Source organism: Bidens hawaiensis, unplaced genomic scaffold (genome assembly GCF_021521415.1).
Source record: "Bidens hawaiensis isolate Kalapana, Puna unplaced genomic scaffold, B.hawaiensis_p1.1 tig00008043_1, whole genome shotgun sequence".
NCBI classification, from domain to species: Eukaryota; Viridiplantae; Streptophyta; class Magnoliopsida; order Asterales; family Asteraceae; genus Bidens; species Bidens hawaiensis.
In genome coordinates, this window is record NW_027491566.1 from 870596 (window position 1) to 893913 (window position 23318).

At 36.0% G+C, this 23318-nt stretch overlaps 1 protein-coding gene across 1 annotated transcript; it reads right to left on the reverse strand.

The window, feature by feature from the left end:
* Positions 1-21185: 21185 nt before the first annotated feature.
* On the reverse strand, positions 21186-22857 carry LOC143636776 (uncharacterized). The gene is made up of 3 exons (XM_077104285.1): positions 22684-22857; positions 21735-22078; positions 21186-21562 (listed from the first exon to the last, which is right to left on the reverse strand). Exons 1-3 carry the CDS (start codon positions 22855-22857, stop codon positions 21454-21456), a joined length of 627 nt encoding a protein of 208 aa, XP_076960400.1. The 3' UTR covers positions 21186-21453.
* Positions 22858-23318: the final 461 nt, after the last annotated feature.

The following is a 23318-nucleotide window of genomic DNA, read 5'->3' on the forward strand; positions in this document are numbered from 1 at the left end:
TTTTTGAAAAATTAATAATAATTCTTTTAAAAAGTTAATAAGGTGTATAAGGTGTTTGGTAAACTACAAGGTCTTATGAACTTCAACTTATGAAGAAAGCAAAATAAAAGGGTTTTGAAAAATTAGAAATTTGTAACTCATTAACTTAATGTGTTTGATTTACCTATTACACATCTCTAACCCTAAAAACCCATTACACTCCTTTTAAAAAAGAGTGTCATTTTTAGTCATTTTGGTTTTCCTTAACATATAAGCTAATCCAAACATTTTTTTAAAACTTTTTTTAAAAAATTCATAAGTTAATAAGTCATTTTAACAAAAAGTCATTTTTCACTTAAATAAGCAATCCCAAACACACCCTTATAAGGGCTTGTTTCGAGCTTTTTTTTAAGTACGGGCTCGGCTTGAGAGTTGTTTTTACAAGTTTGGCTCGTTTACTATTTATCAATTGATTTATAAACAGTTTTTTAATTATTTTTATATAGTTTTTAAACGAGTCTAAGCTCAGCTTTAGCTCATTTAGTACCTTAAACAAGCCAAACCTCGAATCGAACTTGGAGGTGAAATGTTAAGTTAATACGTAAAAGTCTAAAAGAGGTAAAAAAAAAATACACAAGGCTTGTTAAGGCTCAACAAGCCTAAACAAGCTTCACATACAAGTCTCGAACTTAGACTCTATAACTAAATGAGCTTTACTTGAGGCTTGGGCTAGACTCGTTTCCATCCCTAATTCAAATGGACTAACCCACATAACAAGTAATAGTTAAAAATTAAGTTTTGTAACTTAACATGGTATATTTACAATTTTAGCTAAATATAGTTTAGTTCAGCCTAGTTCAATAAAAAAAATAATAGTAAAAGAAAACCAGGAAAATAGTTATTCAGTCGAACCGAATACCAAACAAAACCAAATTCGAATTCGGTAAAAGTTTAGTTTTAAACTATCTAAATCTAGTTCAATTTGGTTTTTTTGCTTTTGACTGAAATATCTTCAAATTGAATAAATCGACAACCAAGCTCATAAACACCCCTATTTTCAAATACACATATAAGTGTTGGTTTTGAAAAAAACAACAAACAAAATAGACCGTTTACCTTCGAAATTAATAAAACTATAACTTTTTCCTTTTTTCCTCATAAACTTATGTGTGAGTGAAATAACATGCTTCAAGTGTTTAATAATGTGTGTTTTAATTGTTTATATTTATCAAACACGATTACTACTTTGATTGGTTTTATGATTTATAGATGATTTGAAGCTTAAATGAGCTAATTTGGAACATTAAGGATGGTTAAAACACAAAGCGCAGACGTGATTCGGAGAATACAAATGGATTGGAATGATAGTAACGGAGAGAGAGTTAAAATACGAAGACGTGGCCGCAAACGAGAAGGAATATTGATATGGAATGAAGATTTTATAAAGAAAACAATATATCTAAGAAAGCTATTAGAGTAGCGTACGATGGCCTCACCGTAGGCTATGGTGGACCAGTAGGCTATGAGCTTGAGACTATGCCATACTGTCTATTTTTTTTCACACCCCACCGTAGGCTACAGTGGTCTGATCGTAGCTTTCGGCGGGTCTGACGCAAAAGTCCGTTTTTTGGGGTTGTACTTCCATATAAAAAACCCGATTAAACCCTAAGTCGATTATCTTTCATACCCTATCATACTTGGACGGATATGAGAGCACTTTCCATCATTCCAACCATTACCAATCACAAGAATCATTCATGTTATCATTCTCTCAACAATTAATCAAGAGATTCAAAATCAAGGGTTAAACCATTTGTAAGCATCTCCGGGAGTAGGGTTGTGATTATAACTAGACTTTTGGTGTTTAAACTTCTACATTGGATTTAGATTCATTCGATTAGTTAACTCTTGATGTTTGTTTATGCAACAAAACAGATTTTCGTAATTGAATGCTTTGAGGTTTTATCAGATATTTGATTTTGTAGTCATCAACTTTTAGGATTAGGTTCTTATAGTCATTAACCCATTTATCTTTCTCCATTAAATCGATTGCATTTATCAAACACTAAAACTGGTAATCAATTAGGTTATTATTCAGCTAAGTCAATTGTTCGGATTAAGTTCTGACGATCAGTAAGGTCAAATACTTAGTCTTTTGATTATAGGTAACAAACGAGTTTTCTGAATAGGTTTAATCGACTGGTCGAGTCTGCAACACAGTGTGAAACCTGGAGTCTGATTATTTTTCTCTAAATTGTTGTACAACCAAATCAATATTTAAATTGTTTGACATCGTTTGTCCGTCGAAATAAACTCAATTAATAAACAATCAACTTGTTTGGCACTTTCCGCTGATTCCTTGTGGATTCACCTTACTTGCTCTTACTAGTAAATGTATTTTTATAAAAGTTTCTTGTTAACATTTCGACATTGATCAGAAACAGATAATGCAAATTGGCCCAATAATGAGAAAACGAATATCATTCGCTGGCTTTGACAACTACAATTTAACTCAGCATAAAAAACTTTAAAAGTACAATCGGGTAAAAGAACACGATTCAATTTATTTATATAGAGGTAAATTAGCCTTGCTAGAAACTGGTTCTACCACTTGTAATGTAAAATTGGTTCACTACGAATTGACAAGAATTATGAATTGACATATCACGAACCAATATCACTACCATGCAGTAGTAGAAACTCAAATATCATATTACGAATTGACATGTAATAATTACTTCATCCATAAAGAAGTTCTTAACCTCAAGAATTACGAATTGACATATCACGAACCAATATCACTACCACTAGTAGAAACTCAAATGTCATAAATAGAAACAACAAAACTACCATTAGTAGGAGCATTTAACATACCATAAATAAGAACATTAGGGTTATCCATTTATCATTATTAGAACCATTATGACTAAACTCACTGATATATAAAATACAATCTGAATCTAAATCAGAGTATTATTTCCAATTAATTACCACAACCTTTATTATTCTTCATTTCCGCTCCTCGCTTTATGCTTCTCTAATTTATACCCCACTGACTATGCCACCACTAAAAACACATTTGTTTTATTAAGGGAAAACATTACCAGTTTTTTTTAACTTAGAAGATAAAACCCTAGCTCCATCCACTCTATAAAACATTTACATGGAAGCCAACAAGTTTATGATTTGTTCTCAAAGATAAATTCATATAGACTTTTTTGCATTAAACTACTTCATCATTTATTTTTATTTGATCCAACTCCTTAATTTCATGGTCTAAATATCTATATATATTATCAAAAAGACCATTAACTAATGCATTGTTAATTTCATGTTAGTTTATTTCAATTTATGCGTGTACCCTTCCATGAATCATCAACATTGATTTTACTTTCTCCTTTTCATCAAATGCCTCGTGGTCAAGCTCGACTTTTGTGAGTGAATCGAAATCTTTTTCGATGTAATTGCAATAATAGAACTATTTTATTCTTGAATAAAAAGTTTACTCACATGAGGTGTGTGTTAATCTATTACCTATCAATCCTTATCAATTCTTAAATTTTAGATGGAATATGTGACTTAGACTTCACAATTCTAAGGTTCATATAAACAGTTGCAACTGTGAAAGAGTAAATGACAAACTTTGATTTAGATCCTTTGACATTGCATTATCAAATACCTTTGAAAGAGTAAATGGTGGTCTCTCGCGGTTCTCTAAGACAACACAGTCATTGGAAGCTCTTAAGCCTCTCATTATCTCATAACGGTTGGTGGTCACCCTTGTTGTGTTGTTGCTTGTGAATCGCATGTTGCATTGCTTCATAATCGTTGGTGATGCTTTACAGATCGCTTACGACTAATCGTCAACTCTTGTTTTAGAAGAGAGAAAAAAGGCAATCCCAATAAAAAACAACTAATGTTCTATTTAAGTACAAATGAGCTAACCTATATATAACCTAACATATATACTATCATGTTTCATATTCTTTAGCTAATATAGGTATTTGATATATATTTATAGAATCATAATTAAATTTTACTTACTTCTCTTGAAATGAAATTTAAAATCTATTAGGAATATTTAGTTTTGTATCACCGGTACTGTTCACAAAACGAGGTTTCTTGGATTCCATTATGTTTGTAAAGAAAATATATATAGTTGAAATATATGAATGTTCTCTTGGATTCCACGTAAAACCAGTAAAGGTCTTTAAAATTGAAGGAGCATATTACAAAATATTGGGGTTTGAGTTTTCCTTTGACCCGATAAAACAAAATATTTAATGACTTTTGTGTTTATAATAATATTAATTTATATCCTTCATAATTCTGCACTCTATTAACTCTTCATATACAAACCTATTCAAATATCAAACCAACTATAAATTATATATGGATTAACGGTAAAGTATTCACTTTTAACTAGTGAGAGGTAAATATTTCAAACCTTATCATCATCAATTTATATGAGATATATGAAGGATGACCCTGGCTTGTCAAGGTTCGAGTTTTGATCTCACCCAGTTTTACAGGCTCCTCGCCGTCGTGCCGTTTGGTGGGCATGGGGGTCGGGTTTTATCTGGGGAATCCCTCAATAGGTAGACCGCTAGGGGCTCCGTCCGTCCAGACTCGTGGCCGGCTCAGGCTACCTTTAGTCAATAGGGGCCGCGTACGGAGTATCCGACGTTACTTAGTTGGTCGTTCCAATATATATATATATATATATATATATATATATATATATATATATATATATATATATATACGGTTAGTATCATTTAAGAACTCTAAAAAAGTTAAGAACTCTTAGGAACTCTAAACAATAAAAAAACGATAAAATTACATTCAAATAACATTAACATACAAAAAAATTTATAAAAAACGTTAGTTTTCAAGGGTTCCTTCAAGTTCTTAAATAATTTAACAGTTATGTAATGATATATATATATATATATATATATATATATTAAATCAACTATGTGGTATATATGTATTGGATTCAAGTCTTGTATTGCGATTAAAAAAATGAGGAGGGGGTGTTAAGTTGGGTCAATTTTTTTAGTATGAAATGAGGATGATTGGGTGAGTTGATGACCAATTAGGAATCCTGATTTTTTTGTATTTAAGTTATCATAATTTTTGAATTTGGAGTCCTGATTTTCTACTCTAGACAGACTATGTTATCTTAACTAGGCCCACACTGGCTTTAGAGTTTGGCTTGGACGTTTTCCCGGGAAACCGTATCGTCGACTGCCACTTGACAGTCGTTGTGTCACAACAAGAGCAGAACTCTTTAGCGTAACACATGGTGGGACAAAAACCCATGTCGGCTTTGGGTTCAAACTGACAACTTTTACACGATGCTTAGCTCAAATATTTAATTGTCAATACCTATCCAAAAATGATATAAGTAAGATGAACATGGATCTCTACTCTACTAGAGAACATAAACCTTCGACCAGTGGCCTAAGTGGGATTGTTATTGGCTTTTTAAACGTCAATAAATCATATCCACTTTTCCTTCACTTTTTCCGTATCAACAAATAATATGAAATTACTTGACTTTTTAGAACAGGTACGGGTTAAATTATATATTGACGTCTTTTTCATGTGGGATGACTAGATGAGTTAGATTTTTATTTTGTTGATATCTTCAACCAATGTGGAACAGTAACACGCTTTAGTCTCCTTATGTTGACCAATGACCATTATATAATATTCATCGTTCGAATGAATTGAAGTACAAATATAACGAAAAACTAATCATTTGGCCAAATATATCACAGGCATATCACAACTGTAAACCACATTAACACACTAATAAAAAAATGCATTGTTGAAAAAGAAAACATGTAACATAACTATATAAGACAAAATTTCCATCTCTTTCTAATCCTACATTTCCTAAAAGAATCTTGTAGTTTAGTTTGATTTAAAGGTACTTTAAACACATATTGAAAGAAACAAGTCCACATATCATGGAGAAGTTATTGTTGTAGGGAGAGCTTTGTTATGCACTGGCCTTCGTCTTCTCACGGGAGTGTAATCCATCGTAAACATATGAGTCGAGAACGATCCTTCTTGCATCCACACTTTCAATGATGTAGTTATAGTTGTTGCTGCTTCTCCTCCTCCTCCTGCTTTGTGTGATTCACCTAGGGAAGTTTATACAAAGAAGTTAAATATACTTTATTTGAAAAGATATGGAACCGAGTGTTCCGGACGATATCCGAGTTGCCATCACTTGTAGTTGATAGCAAAGATGCTAATTATGATTGCTTGGTTGATCCTGCATTTATACAATTCATAGCTAGAAATGAAAGTTGTGACATAACTCTACTATACAATATACATTTTTATCATTTAAGCAATCTAGTTATCTTGCAAAGTGATGCTTTTGTAATGTTTGCTTATGTTGTATTATATATTGTGGGTGCTTTAGCTTATGTATTAATGAAAAAAAAAAGAGAACACATGAAGTGAAACTTTTAATGATTGAGTACCTGAGAAATCATCATCATAAGACACCAAATCTTTGTCCCCAAAGCTCTCAACCTATCAATGAATGAACCAATCATGCAAAGTAAGATTATGTATATAAGCGTCACATTTATTGGTTTGAAAATATGTTGCTTTGTATTAAAACTCATGAACTAGCTGATGGGCCAAGCCCTAAAATGTTGTGTTTTTGTTAGGGTTTTAGTAACTTAATTACCTTTAAATTGAGCATCAACTTTCTTGGCATTGCATGATGACCTTGAGCTGCAAAACAAGCAACATGATTATTGAAACTGGATTTAAATCAATGTGTGTTTGTGTGTGTGTGTACTGAGATATATATATACCTGAGTCATAAGAAGATAGCACCTGGTGACCATTCACAAAAACACTATTGATGAACAATATAAGTGAGAGCAACACTAAGAACAGAACTTTGATCTCCATATAACTTGCCTAGATAAACAGATTGTAAGTATCAACTCTTTGTAATTAATAACAAGCATGAAGAAGATTTTGTTTTGGTAACTTATATAGCAGTCAGCTGACTTGGACAAGATTCTTTTTAGTAAATGTGTGTGTGTGAGAGAGAGAGTACCAAAACACAAAGTGGTGAGTTCCAAAAAGAAACCAGTGGAGCAATCCATATTTATGCATGGAACCTTTCAAGGGCTGGGGAGGCTTCAGTTCACCACCAAGCCCTCCTTGATAAGTACAACCATTTGTACTAGCTAGTCAAAGCTAACTTGACTGACCATGTGACATTTGAGGGTAGGGCCATTTTGTTGTAAATTAAAATGGAACTAAATATAACACCTCCACATGTCAAATTTGTGAAAATTGGTAGGAACTAGGAAGTTTCAGTATGTAATAATATAATTATGTCTAATTGAGTACATGGTTGAACAGTTTAGTATAATGGTTCACTGGAAAGCATCACTACACATCTTAAACCCTAAATCTTAAACCTTAAACGGAAAATAGAAAATCCATGTTCATCTATAAAGGCCATTTACATGTACCACGCGGACGAGTTGTTAGATGTTATACACACATTTATTTGCAATAAAAATGGAATAAGTACCATTTAGATGGGAGTGTGAGTCCTATATAAGGCTCGACTAGTTGTCTTTTCATAAGACTGGGGGCATTGGCTATACGGGACATTCATCCCGGTTGTCAAACCAATCACTATACGATTTGTCATATATGTTATTGTCTCGCATAGTTGGGATACTAAACATGTGGGTGTCAATAATGTGTTTCTATGTGGTGACTTGTCTCAGATTATGTACATTGAACAACCTCCCATATCTGTGGACATTGCTCGACCGCGTCATGTAAGTATGCCGAAGAAGGCCGTCTATGGTCTTAGGCAAGCCTCACGAGCTTGGTTCTCCAAGCTCTCCCTATTACCTGGTTTCATCCAATTAATCTTGGTTTCATCCAATTAATCTTTTAACACTTCATATTATTATTTATTGTCGTAACCTAATGACTTGTTATACTGACAATATTATTATTACTGGTGCCTCCCCTAATTTGTCTTGGATGTGATCAACAATTACATTCTCAGCTTCCTCTCAAGGAATTGGGTATAATGAGTTACTTTCTCAGGATTCAACCTACCTTCGCATATGATTGTTTACACATGTCTCAATAATGTTATTTGTTTGACCTCCTACATCGTACTCGTCTCACTCAGTGCAAGTCCTTATCCACCTCCATGTCTATAGAGAAAAACACTTTCTCCGCATTCTGGCGTACCTATAGATGAACAATCACTACAACATAGCACAATTGAGGCTATGCAGTATTTTGTTCTTATGAGACTTGAGATTGCTTACTCTTTCAACAAGATTTCAAAATTTTTCTAGAAACTTAAAGACACTGGTGTATGGTCAAGCGCATTATATGAGGTCTCTTGATGGCACTAGTAGACATGGTCTTGTCATTTCTCGTTCATCCACATTGGACTTATGCTTATTCGGCTGGCTGTCTGGATGTTACAAACTCAACTACATGCTATTGCATTTTTCTTGGCTCTAATCATATTAGCTAAAGTTCTGAGTAACAACACATGATTGCTTGTTCTAGCACCAAGGCAGAGTATCGAGTCTTGGTTCTTGTCGCAGAGAATAAATGTATTCTGTTAATCCTAGGGGAGTTGCATGTATGTGTAAGTTATGCACTTGTGCCCCTACTTTATGGTGTGATAACGTTGGTGCCATATTAATAGGAACCGTATTTATCTTGTATTTAGTTATGTGATCTCCATATATTTGGCATTTATTGTTGAGATAATATCTCAACTATAGGATATATCATTGTAACTATATAAAGGGAATTGTGAATGAGAAGAAGGCAACGAGGCATTACTTTACATGGTATCATTCGTCCCCCACCGATCCTAACCCTAATTCCGCCGCCCCTCTTCGCCTCTGTTTTTTTTTTCACTCCGATCTCCCTCTTCTCTTCTCTATATAATTCCCATAGATACCAAACTACACCCGACGGTTACCGTCTCAAACATCAAACACTGTATTCCAATCACCCTAGAGATGGAATCGGCTATGTATACTTCTTGGTCTGAGTTGTTTAAAATCCATTGCAAAGCTTTCATGGTTTTCAATCACTTGTCCAACAAACAGCCGCCTGCACCTTCTAAACCCGAAGCCGCTGAACAAGAACGCGAACAATGGGAGCGCATCGATTCCATCGTTCTTCAATGGATATACGGTACAATAAGTCGAGATCTCTTACATACCATTCTAAAGAAAAACACAACCGCATGTGATGCATAGGAAGCCCTCGCTGCCATCTTTCAAGATAACAAAACCAGCCGTGCAATCTACCTTGCCAACAAGTTCTCGAACACCCGACTCGACAACTTCACGAATTGCACCGCGTATTGCCAAGAACTAAAGATGCTTGCTGATCAGATGGTGGATGTGGGAAAAGAAATCGACGATTCACAACTGGTAACACAACTAATAACGGGTCTCAATGAAGCCTATAGTCCTTTTGCCACGGTTCTTCAACAAACCGAACCTCTGCCCAGCTTTTACAATGCCCGATCCCGACTTTTACGTGAAGAAACTCGGAAATCTGAAACTGCTATGGCTGCCGCTACGGCCGCCGGCACGGCCTTGCATGCATCAGCCTCCAAACCCGCAACCACAAACACACCCACAAACAGCCCTCATATTCCCGATTATCGCTACGAACCCTCTCAAGATCGGTCTCGTGGTCGCGGAAGGTCTCGTGGGCGTGGACGTGGACGACAAAACTTTGGCAGAGGACGTGGTTACTCACCACAACAAAACCCATGGCAACAACCCTACTATCCCACTTGGCCAACCCCATCCCACTACCAAGCCAATCACCCTCCTACCCCATACTACCCAACTCAATCACCCTCTTGGCCTACACCACCATGCCCATATCCCACACAACCTCACAACAATCATAACCAAAATGGTATTCTTGGGCCAAGACCAAATCAAGCCCATCATGCAGCATACCAACCCACAAACATTGAGCAAGCATTGTACACGATGTCGTTGAACCCGCCAGATCAGTGGGTTATGGATACCGGTGCTACTATTCACATGACCAATAATCCGGGTAATTTTCATTCTTATTTTAATAACGACATTAAACAACATATCATCGTTGGAAATGGCACGACCATCCCGGTTAACGGGCATGGCAACCAAAACTTACCACCCCTTTTTCCACCTCTTAAATTAAACAATGTCCTTTATGCCCCTCAACTAATAAAAAATTTAATTTCCGTTCGTCGTCTCACTATTGACAATTCGATTTCTATAGAGTTTGACCCCTTTGGTTTTCTTGTGAAGGACTACAAGACCCGGATCCCTATAATCCAGTGCAACAGCAGCGGTGATCTTTACACTCTCCTACCATCGCTCATCTCCAACCTTCAATCACCATCCACTTTTGCTGCTGTCTCACAAGTCTCTCGACAACTATGGCACCGCCGCCTTGGTCATCCGGGGAACACTTTATTGCATTCCTTAAAAGCATCTAGTTTTATTAATTTTGCAAACTCTAATAAGAACATTTGTCAGTCTTGTGTTTTTGGTAAAAGTGTTCGTTTTCCTTTTAATGATTCAACTACTTGTACTACATTACGTTTTGATATTGTTCATAGTGATCTATGGACATCACCCATTTTAAGCTCGACCGGACACCGTTATTACATACTGTTCTTAGATGACTATACTAATTTCTTGTGGACATACCCTATAGCAAACAAATCTCAAGTTTTCACCACCTTTACTCAGCTTTACAAACAAATCGAAACCCAATTTGAATGCAAAATTAAAACCTTGCAATGTGATAATGGCACCGAATATGTCAACAACTCATTCAAAGAATTTTGCGCCACCACCGGCATGCTCTTTCGCCATTCGTGCCCCCACACATCTTCTCAAAATGGGAAAGCCGAGCGCACTATACGATATATCAACAATATCATCCGAACACTTCTTGCTCATTCCTTTCTACCCCATCAGTTTTGGCATCATGCTCTTGACATGGCCACTTATATCCTTAACATTCTCCCACATAAACACACACAATACGCATCTCCCACCCAACTCTTATATCATCGGTTCCCCGCCTATGATCATTTGCGGGTCTTTGGTTGCTTGTGTTACCCTCTCATTCCCTCCACCACCATTCATAAACTTGCATCTCGGTCTACCCCATGTGTCTTCCTTGGGTATCCCCCTAATCATAGAGGATACAAGTGTCTAAACCTCAAAACCAATCAAATAATTCTATCCCGACATGTCGTCTTTGACGAAACCATTTTTCCTTTTGCTTACCAAACTTCTCCCAAACCATCCTATGAGTTCCTAAATAATGGCTTACATCCCATATTATGGCCACATGTTCAAACACAAACTCCAATCACACACCCTGCCACTTCCTCACTACAACCCCACCCTACGGTCTCACCTACTCCCCCTACATCACCCACTGTGGCCCAATCTCAAAACTTAAACCCATTGACACAACCTCCACAGCCCATAACCCATTCCACCACCCTACCTAACGTACATCAACCTACAACCCAACCTTCCATCACAGAAACCAACACTGCTACAGTTCCTACACAAACACCACCACCCACTCGGACCATGCGTACTCGAGCTATGGATGGCATCACCAAGCCAAAACAAATATTCAATCTTCATTCTACCAAACTTGTCCCAGTCCCAAAAAACCCCATCCATGTCTTATCCACAAATGAATGGTCCAATGCCATGGCCAACGAATTTAATGCACTTATTAAAAATGAGACATGAGAATTGGTCCCGAGACAACCACACATGAATGTTATTAGAAGTATGTGGTTGTTCAAACATAAATTCAATTCAGATGGTTCATTGGAACGGTACAAAGCTAGATTGGTATGTGATGGAAGATTGCAACAGGTTGGGGTAGACTGTGGTGACACATTCAGTCCAGTGGTCAAACCCGCCACTATTCGAACCGTTTTAACGACAGCTCTTTCACAGTCATGGCCAGTTCACCAACTTGATGTCACAAACGCTTTCCTACACGGTAAGGTAACCGAAACCGTTTATATGTATCAACCAGTGGGGTTTCGAAATAAGGAATTTCCAAATCATATTTGTTTACTCAAGAAATCCTTATACGGTCTAAAACAGGCACCAAGGGCGTGGTATAAACGGTTTACTGACTATGTTCTTACTTTGGGCTTCTCTCAAAGCAAGTGTGATTCTTCCCTCTTTACACTTCACAATGGTAAAGAAACGGCCTACCTACTTTTATATGTCGACGACATTCTTTTGGTAACCTCAACCGACACTCTTAGACACCACTTACTGGGGGGCTTTCTAAAGAGTTTGCCATGAAAGATCTAGGCCCGTTAAGCTACTTCTTGGGTATTTCGGTTTCACGACAAGGCGACACCAAGTTTTTGACACAACAGGCTTACGCGAAAGATATAATTAAACGTGCTGGAATGCACACGTGCAAGCTCGTATCTACCCCCGTAGACACGAACCCAAAACTTGGAGCAACATCTGGTGACATTTTTGACAACCCGACTCTATATAAAAGCCTCGCCGGGGCGTTACAATATCTTACTTTTACGCGACCCGATATAACTTATGCGGTTCAACAAATTTGCATGCACATGCATGCTCCCTACACGGCACATTGGGAGGCTCTGAAGAGAATAATACGGTATATTCAGGGCACGTCCGATCTCGGTCTCACTCTCGGATGTCCACCGAACCTCTCACTAATAGCTTAAACCGATGCTTATTGGGCGGGATGTCCGGACACCCGCCGCTCTACCTCGGTCTATTGTGTGTACTTGGGTAACAATCTAATTTCATGGTCTTCAAAACGCCAACCCACTATCTCTCGTTCGAGTGCCGAAGCTGAATACCGCGGGGTTGCAAATGTTGTCGCCGAAATATGTTGGTTACGTAATATTTTACTCGAGCTTCGCCGTCCCTTGTCTCGTGCCACCCTGGTATACTGCGATAATGTCAGTGCCATTTATCTCTCTAATAACCCGGTTCAACACCAGCGCACGAAACATATTGAGTTGGATATTCACTTTGTACGTGAACAAGTTCAGAGGGGTCAAGTTCGTGTGCTCCATATGCCCACGCGTCATCAGGTCGCGGACATCTTCACCAAGGGCCTACCTCGAGCACTATTTGAAGATTTTCGATCCAGTCTCAGCATCCGTTCACCTCCCGCTTCGACTGCGGGGGTATAATAGGAACCGTATTTATCTTGTATTTAGTTATGTGATCTCCATATATTTGGCATTTATTGTTGAGATAATATCTCAACTATAGGATATATCATTGTAACTATATAAAGGGAATTGTGAATGAGAAGAAGGCAACGAGGCATTACTTTACACATATGTTTGGATATTAATCATGTGCTTTGTCGGCTTACCAAACACCTTGAAATAAGTTTCATTTTACTAAAGACACCGTGGTTTTGAATGGTTCTCTTCGGGTCAATTATGTTGCTTGTACTCATCATATTGCAAATGTGCTCACTAAAGGTCTTTCTACTACTCAGTTTGATTATCTCATATTTAAGTTGTACATTGATACCGCAGTTCAGCTTATGAGGAAATGTTAAAGATATGTATCTCTTTTATTGTTGTTATATTATTATATTATATTATTATTAGATCATTGGTTACTATTATGTATTATATAGTCATTAGTGTTACCTGTTGACCCAGACAGATCAAGCAATCGAATCAAACGAACTTATCAAATAAACGAACATGAGATATTGAGGTGACAACCCTCGACTCTTTTCATATAATCAAACGAACTTCACGAACTTATCAAACGTACATGGAGATGAGACTCCTTGACCCTCTCTTAACTCTCTCTCAACTCTTTCCTAACTCTCACCAATAAAACTAATAATCTAGACCCTATATATAAACTCACTAAACTTGCTCTACAAGACAGACCTTTCCTAAACCTAATACAATTCAAATAACTAAATTATAACTTAACAAAATAAACCTTTAACTTTACTAATAATTCAAGATTAATCCTTCATGCACCCCTCCAATCTTAAATTATTCATCTTCTTACTTTTATTTCTTCTTTTCAACTGACTATAGCATACTTGCTTCACCGATTCTTCAAACTTAGCATATGTTCCTTCCGCACTTAACTTTGAAACCACATTGTCATTTTCTTTCTCGAATCGCTTCTTCTCATCAACTAATTCTTGACCAATACTCTCACGAACTCCAAACAAATCATTCTGAATCGTTCCAAACCGAATATTCTTCACTTTCATAATCGATTTCACATCATAACTTTCTTTCTTTTCAACTTCAACGTTATTAGGATTACAACATACCTGAAGCTTGATGTTGTACGTCTTATTCAGATTTCTCTGAACCTTCATCAACAATCTTCCTTTCTGATCATATAGCCTCAATGTACCATTGGCTATTTCAATCTTACATCCTTCTTCATCTAACTTTCCCAAACTAAGAAGATTGGTCTTCAACTTAGGAATATAGAAAACATCACAAAACGTTTTCTTTTCACCAGTCTTACTTACCACAGTCACATTACTTTTACCTTTGATTTCGATCTCGGATCCATCACCAAACTTCACTTGACCCGAAACTCCTTCATCCAAGGTAGTAAAGAACTCTTTCTTTCCTGACATATGATGACTTGCACCATTGTCTAAGTACCATGTACTTTCATTCTTTTCATCCTTTTCAAACATCCTAGGGATAACCCTTTCTTCATTCAAACTTACCTTCTTTATTGAACCAACTGCCATGAACAAAGAAGGATTAACGCCATCCCCTTTCTTTGTCAGATTTACTTCATCATTCCCTTTGCTTGGTTCTTTACATTCATTCGAGTAGTGTCTAATCTTATCACAATTGTAACATGTTACATACTTCCTTTTATCTTCCCATTCTTCAGGGTTGTTTTCCGGTATTCACCCCATTTATCATTCTTACGTTCACTATTCCATATTGGATTCCCTCTTCCTCGTTCGTTGTATCTTCCACGGCCTCTACCAAGTCCTCGGTAGTTTTCAACTTTCTTTTCACTTTGGGTGAACATGAGCTGACTTTGGGATGAACTTTCATTCACAATCTTGAACTTGTTTCTTTCTTCATATGCCTTCAAATGTCCAACCACATCTTCAAACGCCTTTGTTTCGATGTCTGCGAGTAGCTCCATCGAAGAAACAACAGGTAAATATTTATCCGACAAAGAGTTCAAGAACTTTCTTACCAAAACCTCTTCTTCAAGTACCGCTCCCAAGCTCTTGTACTTTGATTGTACTCCACCCAACTTCGCTGCATAATCATCAATACTTTCTGTCTCCCCCATCTTCAATGCATCTAACTCGGTTCTTAGCATTTGAACACGAGCTTTCTGAGTTCTTTTTGCACCAAGATAACAAACTCTTAACGTTTCCCAAACATCTTTCGGTTCCGAATACTTGGCCATCTGAGTCATCACATCTTCAGGTAGGGTTTGAAAGATAACACCCAAGGCCATAAACTTCTTTCTTTCTTCGATTCCTACCCCTTTTTCCTTATCAATCGCATCATGCAAACCATTCGCACCCAAGATAATTTTCACCATAACCGACCATGACGCGTAGTTGGTCGAAGTTAACTTTGGTACTTGCAAAACAAAACCACCTATCGATTCCTTTACTGCCCCTGAGCTTCCTGCTTCTTTATCACCAACCATGACTTGATGATATTAAAAAACAAATCAATAAAATTGCTTTTGGTTCCTCTTGATCGATGAACACAAAAGAAATATATTGTGGCTGATTTGACTTTGTGTATCACGCAAGAGAAGAAAGTGTGTTAATTAATCCACAAAACAATAATTTCAAAATAACTAATATAGTGTATGATTGGCAGCTAAAAACAAAAATAAAACTTTCTAACTCTGTGTGAATTTCGACCTCTCCCAAAAATATATTATTGGCAAAACCTCTCAACCAAACAAACTTTACTTTATGAATTTCGATATCTTCCAGATTACGTACAAACTTACAATCAAAACTGCTTAATGGAACAAAACCTTTAAGAGGGAAACCCATGAACTTCTGCGAACAACGAGCCTAAGCTCTAATACCAATTGTTGGCCCAGACAGATCAAACAATCGAATCAAACGAATTTATCAAACAAACAAACACGAGATATTGAGGTGACAACCCTCGACTCCTTTCATATAATCAAACGGACTTCACGAACTTATCAAACGTACATGGAGATGAGACTCCTTGACCCTCTCTTAACTCTCTCTCAACTCTCTCCTAACTCTCACCAATAAAACTAATAATCTAGACCCTATATATAAACTCACTAAACTTGCTCTACAAGACAGACCTTTCCTAAACCTAATACAATTCAAATAACTAATTTATAACTTAACAAAATAAACCTTTAACTTTACTAATAATTCGATTAATCCTTCATTACCTCGGTGTTGCTAGGTTAGTTGTACATTCAAATATTTAGATAATGATATCATTGGTATCAATATATATATACTCCATGCATGTAGTTGTATGACTTAAGGAAAAGCCAACAACGTTTACTTATACTTACCTTTTTATTGAAAAAAACATCAATATAAGACAAATATATATAATGATGTATCATCTCGTCCCGTGTTAATTTAAATGCTTCGGGTGAAACCTGGAAAAGATACGGATGAGAATCAATCATCGTTACTTAGTAAGAAGCATATCGCTTGTAAGAGCCTAAGATGCTTTATGAGAAAGTTTCTAAGTGTATCAGAATGTATGTTTGAACAATGAAGCCACTCTGATAACTTGAAAATCACATGATCCAAACAGTGATCTCTTTGGTAGTCCGGTAAGGGCTTCTTACCATTAAGCTAGAGTTTAATTATATTGAGGGCATGTGTAGGTATGAGGCTCAAAGCAGTTGCTTAATTAGTTCACTCTCCCTTAATTAGGTGCGGCCCTAACGTGTTTTTATTATGTATTTTACAATAAATTTGGTATTATCTTTTTATGATGTGACCCGACCAAACTGGACATATAGATATAAAATTATGTTAAAGTTAGAGTATTTCAATTTTGTAATACATATATGCATGGTTTAATAATTTCTTTGTTTTTGGGCTGCTCTTGAGTTGTGGGCTCACTGGATGAACTAGGCTTCCTTTTCGTATCTTGGGCTAGTCTAAGCTTTGTTTCAAGTTGTTGTCCGGTTTCGGCCTGTCTCAGTTGCGCTTTTGGTTTATCGGCCCAACTTGCTTTAAGTGTTCCTCGTTGTCCCTTCCTCTCTGTCGATGACATAGAGATTTGCTATCACGTGACTGAAGGCTATCACCTGCGGCGAGTTCTACATTCCCCAATTATACATTCTTGCTATGGCTTCATTCCCCGGTTATAATAAAAATTTTGTCGTCTCACCCTTAAAACTGCTTCCCCTTCTAAAACAGCTCAGTCATTTTTTTTACCTTTTACCTTTTATTATTACTGATTACAATTATTTTCTTGCATGTTGGGTGTATCAACTATCATGTAATGTATGAGCTTCTTTTAACTTTTTAACCCTACTGAGGGAGTCCAATTGTAATTCAAGTACAGCCCATCACTTGTAAATTGTGTCCGAGCCCACTAGAAAACACATCTCTAGAGTCTAGACTCTAATTCATCATCATTCATAGATCCATCAAAATAATTTTTATACATACTCACTAATATCCTACAAGAAAGCAGCATAGAATGATAGATAAGTAAATAAATACAAAAGAATTTTGACTTAAAAAATCTTATTAGATGTATCATAGTTAATGGTGCCATCATTCGTGCTGTCATTGTTTCTTGAATCTTTGATCTTTTTTTTGTCAATATCCATCAATGCTCTGATGGTTGATATCACAGTTTGTTTACATCTACGTGCCGGGGGGGGGGGGGGGGGGGGGGGGGTTGAATGGTTCTCTTATGATGGGTTTCGAGTTAAACTTGAAGCGTAAAAGAACTGTGGATGGTTCAAATTCTATCACAAGTCAACTTAGAAAAAAAAACATTAAAATAAAAATAAAAAAAATGAATCTAAAAACCAAATAACCAATCATGCTCTTAACACTATTCTAAACCTTTGCATCAATAAAACCATTTGTCTTTACTAATAAAGCAGTGTCTCCCACCACTAGGTGTCGTACTTTGGATCATTCTACACGTATATTTTGATGTCTATTTCGTCTAAATTACCTCTACCTTGAACTAGTATCAAAACTAGTAATTATTATAAAGTTTATCCTCTAGACAAGTATCAATGTTTATCCTTAAAATCAACAAATCATTTTAGTACAATTGTGTTTGGGTGATCTTTGGGGTGTTGCTCTAGTCTACTAATCTCGTTATTCTATATGATTTACTTATCATTTTTTGAATAAAACATGATAGACCTACCTTATGACCTAAAAGTCTAATGTTGTTTAAATTTGTCAAATCAGCTTGTAAATGAATGTATATTTCTCACCTAACTCAAAGAAATTAAGTCTTATTTTCACCAAACTAGTATAGTTCACTAAAAGTATCTTACCTACATACACACAAATAAACTAGTATAGTTCACTAGTTTGGTACATAGTAACAAATTGATGTTTAGATAATCAACCCTACACGCTCCTATGTTGCGCAAAGTCTTCGTGTCATTTTCACTGACCTCTAGCATATCTATTTATCGTAGTTTTTGGTCGTTTTTGTTTTCCATATACCATTTCTTAAAATATACAAGCACGAGTTACACGTATATATTTCTTGAATCTAATCCCTTACATCATGTCTATTTAGTATGATTTGTCGCTATATGTTTGGTTTTGACGAGCATGTCATTCCACTTGGCACCACCCTAGTTGTCCCTACTTCATTTTCACTGACCTCTAGCATATCTATTTATCTTGGTTTTGAAAGCAGGTGTGCCTAGGTGCAAGGTCCCATGGCTTTTAAATTGAGAAATTGAGTTTACCGCTTATTGAATCGTATGTCAACCACACGCAATGTTAGAACGAGGTTAGGTTAAAGTTCGACTTTTGCTCAAATCGCCCACATAAGTGACCTAGTTTAAGTTCCTTTAAATTCAAGTTAATCAATCCACGTACACCCTAGATAATAAACCCTTATTGTTATCAATTAATGAAATATATCATTTGTGTGAAAATAAATTGAGCCACTCATGATTTATCAAACATTAACTCACCAGAGCTTAAATCGAGCCAAATTTAAAACGATTTTAGCCCGAACTCGAGCATAAGTTTAAGCACAAATAAATAAATTTAGGACCAAGCTTCATATATTGAGCTTTAGTAGTTGCGCATACATCAACCAGCCGATTACTTATATAGATATAATAATTATATCATTGATAATAAATATTATTATACATAATAATAATTATGGTTTATTTATTGCTTTTAAAAAAATATCATAGATCTACCATGTTACCTAAAGATCTAATTTTGCTAAAATATATCAAATCAACTTAAAATAAATGTACAATTTTCTCCTAACTTTAAACAAATTAAGACATATTTTCACTAAACTAGTATAGTTCACCTAGTATCATATCTAATAATATCTACGCATACACGAACAATATGGTATAGTTAATCGTCAAAATCGCTATGTGGTAGCAGACACAGACCGTACGACACTCAGCCAGTTTGGTGCATAATCATGCTTTTGGCAATTTGATATTGAAATTGATGTTTACATAAATCATAATCAACCCTACGTGTTGTTATGTTTCTTATAGTCTTTCGTCGTTTATATGTCTTTATTGTCTTACCTCTACAATATGTCAATAACCATTCATAGTGTGTTTTGTTTTCCATGTCTTATAATTCCTTTACAAGTTACAATCCACACACGACATACATATGTTTATATGTTGCTTGAATACAGACATTGTGTTTGTGTTTATATAGCACGACATGTTTGGTTTGACGAATGATCTTTCTACTTTGCACCACCCTAGTGGTCCCTACTTGTTTTATGTTGTTGTTGCCTATTGTTTGTCGTGTCTTGATCATCATATATATGCTTATTTTATTTGGTGAGCCTAGTATATATGTTTATTTATATTATAAATTGAATTATGAAAACAAATAAAAAGGTAAATAGCTAAATATAAAGTTTAATCACACAAAAAATTACCATGTTAGCCTCACACAAGTGGTTCATGCTTCGTTTGTGAACATTTTTTGGTAGAGGTGTAAACAAGTCGACTTGTATAGATTTGAGATTGACTCGCTAAAACTTGAATTCAACTTTGAGTCTAAATACGCGGGATTTGGAGCTTCATATGCAAGTCTACTATTTATATAAATAAAAAGTTTAATAAATATAATACATGTTGGTTTTCCAAGAGTTGACGAGTTCTTGGATCAGTTGGACAAATGAAAACATGACAAAAAAAAAATGTCAAATCTTCAGTCTTGACGAGTCGGGTCATGTAACAACCGGCAAACGACCCAGTTACCAGACTCGAATTGTTGATTTAGAGCCCCATATTCGCCATTCAACAATTTCCCCACCTTATTTCAATCTTTTGTACATTCGTTACTTAGTTAAGACGCGTAAATCATTTATTAGTATAAATTACACCTTCATTTATGGTGTAAACTTCAAGTTTTATACTTCAATTTGTAATTTCATAAACTTTACCAAATCTAACCACTTATGACATCTCTTGTAAAGTTGTAATGATTTTTTTTAAATGCTTAATAAACGTTGATAATTTCATAAAAAATCTAATTACAATAGAAAGACATGTAAGCAGGTAACACGCTGCGCTGTAATGTAATCACCTTTTGAATGACAAATCTGATCCTAGTAAAAACAATTTTTAATCCACTTTCTTCAACAATATTTATCTGTTTATCTTTTGTACTTTCGCATTGCGTCTGTTCTGAACCAAGATACTCTAAACGATTAGAACCAATTCAACCACATAAATCCATGCTTGAGGGGCAGCCTGGGCCACATAACAATACCTTTTATGCGATGGTTCAAGATAAGATCTGGCCATACTGAACCCGGACCAAAAACTCTAGAGCCGAGAACCAGAACGTCTAGCATCGACTTGGTCTCAAACCAAACAATAAAAACTCAACACTTGGGCTTGCTAGAACCACGCACTAGCCAGTTTCGATTTATAGTTTAAGGCTTTGTCTCGAGTTTGCACACTCTTAACAAACGCCAAGAGAGAGACCACGATACACAAAACTTATATTACATATAAATTAAATGACAACTTCAAAAACCGCACACAAGTAACACAAAATGATTAAAACCTAGACTGATCGATATTAATATTGCTCGTGTCGTGTATATATTTACTCAAGCTACTATAAAATGTTGGATAGTGTATACATAACTTAAAATCCACAGCATATAAAGGCTTGCCTCCATCCGCGATGCTTTCGTGACTGTTTCGGGTCCGCTTTTGCCATTCTTATCGGACTGCTGTTCCACTCGTTTGGCAATCTACAAACACAAAGTAATAATGTTACACGCTTATAGCCGTTTACTTTAAAAGTGTCTATACACTTAAAGAATTACAGTGTCAGTCATGTCGGGTTGGCAGGTTGAATAATTTATTAAACGTAATAAACAAGAAAAACGAAACTTTTGAAGGAAAAGAAGGAAGAATGTTTACATGGGAAATGCAAAGGATCTGACACTGGTATTACTTTCATCTGACCGGTGAGATATGTTGCCATATGCTGTTATAGGTCCCGAGTATGTAATAAGCCCGGAAGCGGGACCCGCCATGGAGAAACTCGACTCACCACCACCGCGGGCCACTACCTTAAAGTTATCTGAACCCGTTTCATTGTGGTCGAGTGCACTTTCTGTTTTTAGTTCAAGCTCTGGACCGCTAGCGCTTATTGGTTTCATAGTGTCGGGATTCGAAGTCGTGTTTTCCTCCATCTTGGTTTCATTTGGTATATTAACGATGTCGTCGGTTTGTCTCGGGCCATTCGCTTCAGATCCAACGCTCTGTGACATAAAGAATTATTATCATTTACTTATCAATGGGTCGATTTGGGTTGTGATTTATATAAACGGGTCATAGAAAAAAATGACTCGTTAACGCGTTTATTGATCAATGGGCCCATTTGAGTTGCAATACTTCATTTAAATTATAATTAACACGTTAATTATTTATAAAAAAATTCAAAATCTATTTTTGAAAGCGACAAAAAAGCGCTAACGGGTCAACCAAATCCCTCCCAGCCCATTTCGACTAACACTAAAATGACCTGTTAACCAACTATTAACGGGTCACCCCAATCGATGCCAGCCAACCCGTTGCAACCCATACTAAAATGACCCGTTACCATACTATTAACGGGTCAACCCAATCCATGTTGACCCGTTGCAACCCATAATAACCTGACCCGTTACCATTACCAAACTATTAACGGGTCAACCCAGTCCATGCTGACCCGTTGTGACCCATACTAATCTGACCCATTACCAAAACTATTAACGGGTCAACCCAATCCATGTTGACCCGTTGTGACCCATACTAATTTAGCCCGTTACCCAACTATTAACGGGTCAAAACTCACTGAATCATACAACTATAAAGAAATACATACCTCAGAAAGCTGTTGGCCTCCGTTGTCGTCGGGCTCAAGATCACTCACTAAATCTAATTTTTCTTCATCATTCTGTATCGGGTTGTCAGGCCTGAAATCATCATCTTTAGTAACAGCAAATAAACACTGATTCTTGAAACAATCTTTTTGGCTTTCAAGATTATCTTTAATCATATCATCATGTTTATCACCATTAATAATATTCCCATGAGATAAACCTTCATCCACACATATATCCTTAACAACATAATCATCTTCATAACATGTTACATTTTTATCAATGTACACTTCTTTAGAAGGTTCTAGAGACGTCTGAAACGTTCCGTTCTCGAGATTCGTGTATCTTTCAGGACTCTCTTTCATGGTTAATCTTCAGATGTTCTGTGAAAATAGAACCTTTGTTGTTTAAATAATAATTATAAAGATTCTTTAATTCAAGTGTACAAAAGATATATTCTATGCTTGTGACTAAAAGCTTCATAATTTGAAAAATAATAAAATTTGAGCAATTCTTGGACCTTCCAAGAAGCCAAATGGAAATAATATAACTAATAAATAATAAAGTTGACAAGGATTCCCGAGCTTACTTTTATTTATTTTTTCTTTAAAAATTATTAATCTGTATTAAAACTTTT

Bases quoted from the DNA above. Each gene is read 5' to 3' on its own strand.
- LOC143636776 (XM_077104285.1), bottom strand. From the start codon at position 22,857: ATGATTAAAGATAATCTTGAAAGCCAAAAAGATTGTTTCAAGAATCAG. The intron at 22,079-22,683 runs GTATGTATTTCT...TTTATGTCACAG, and splicing joins GAGGCCAACAGCTTTCTGAG to AGCGTTGGATCTGAAGCGAA. The intron at 21,563-21,734 runs GTAAACATTCTT...TTGTGTTTGTAG, and splicing joins AGATCCTTTGCATTTCCCAT to ATTGCCAAACGAGTGGAACA.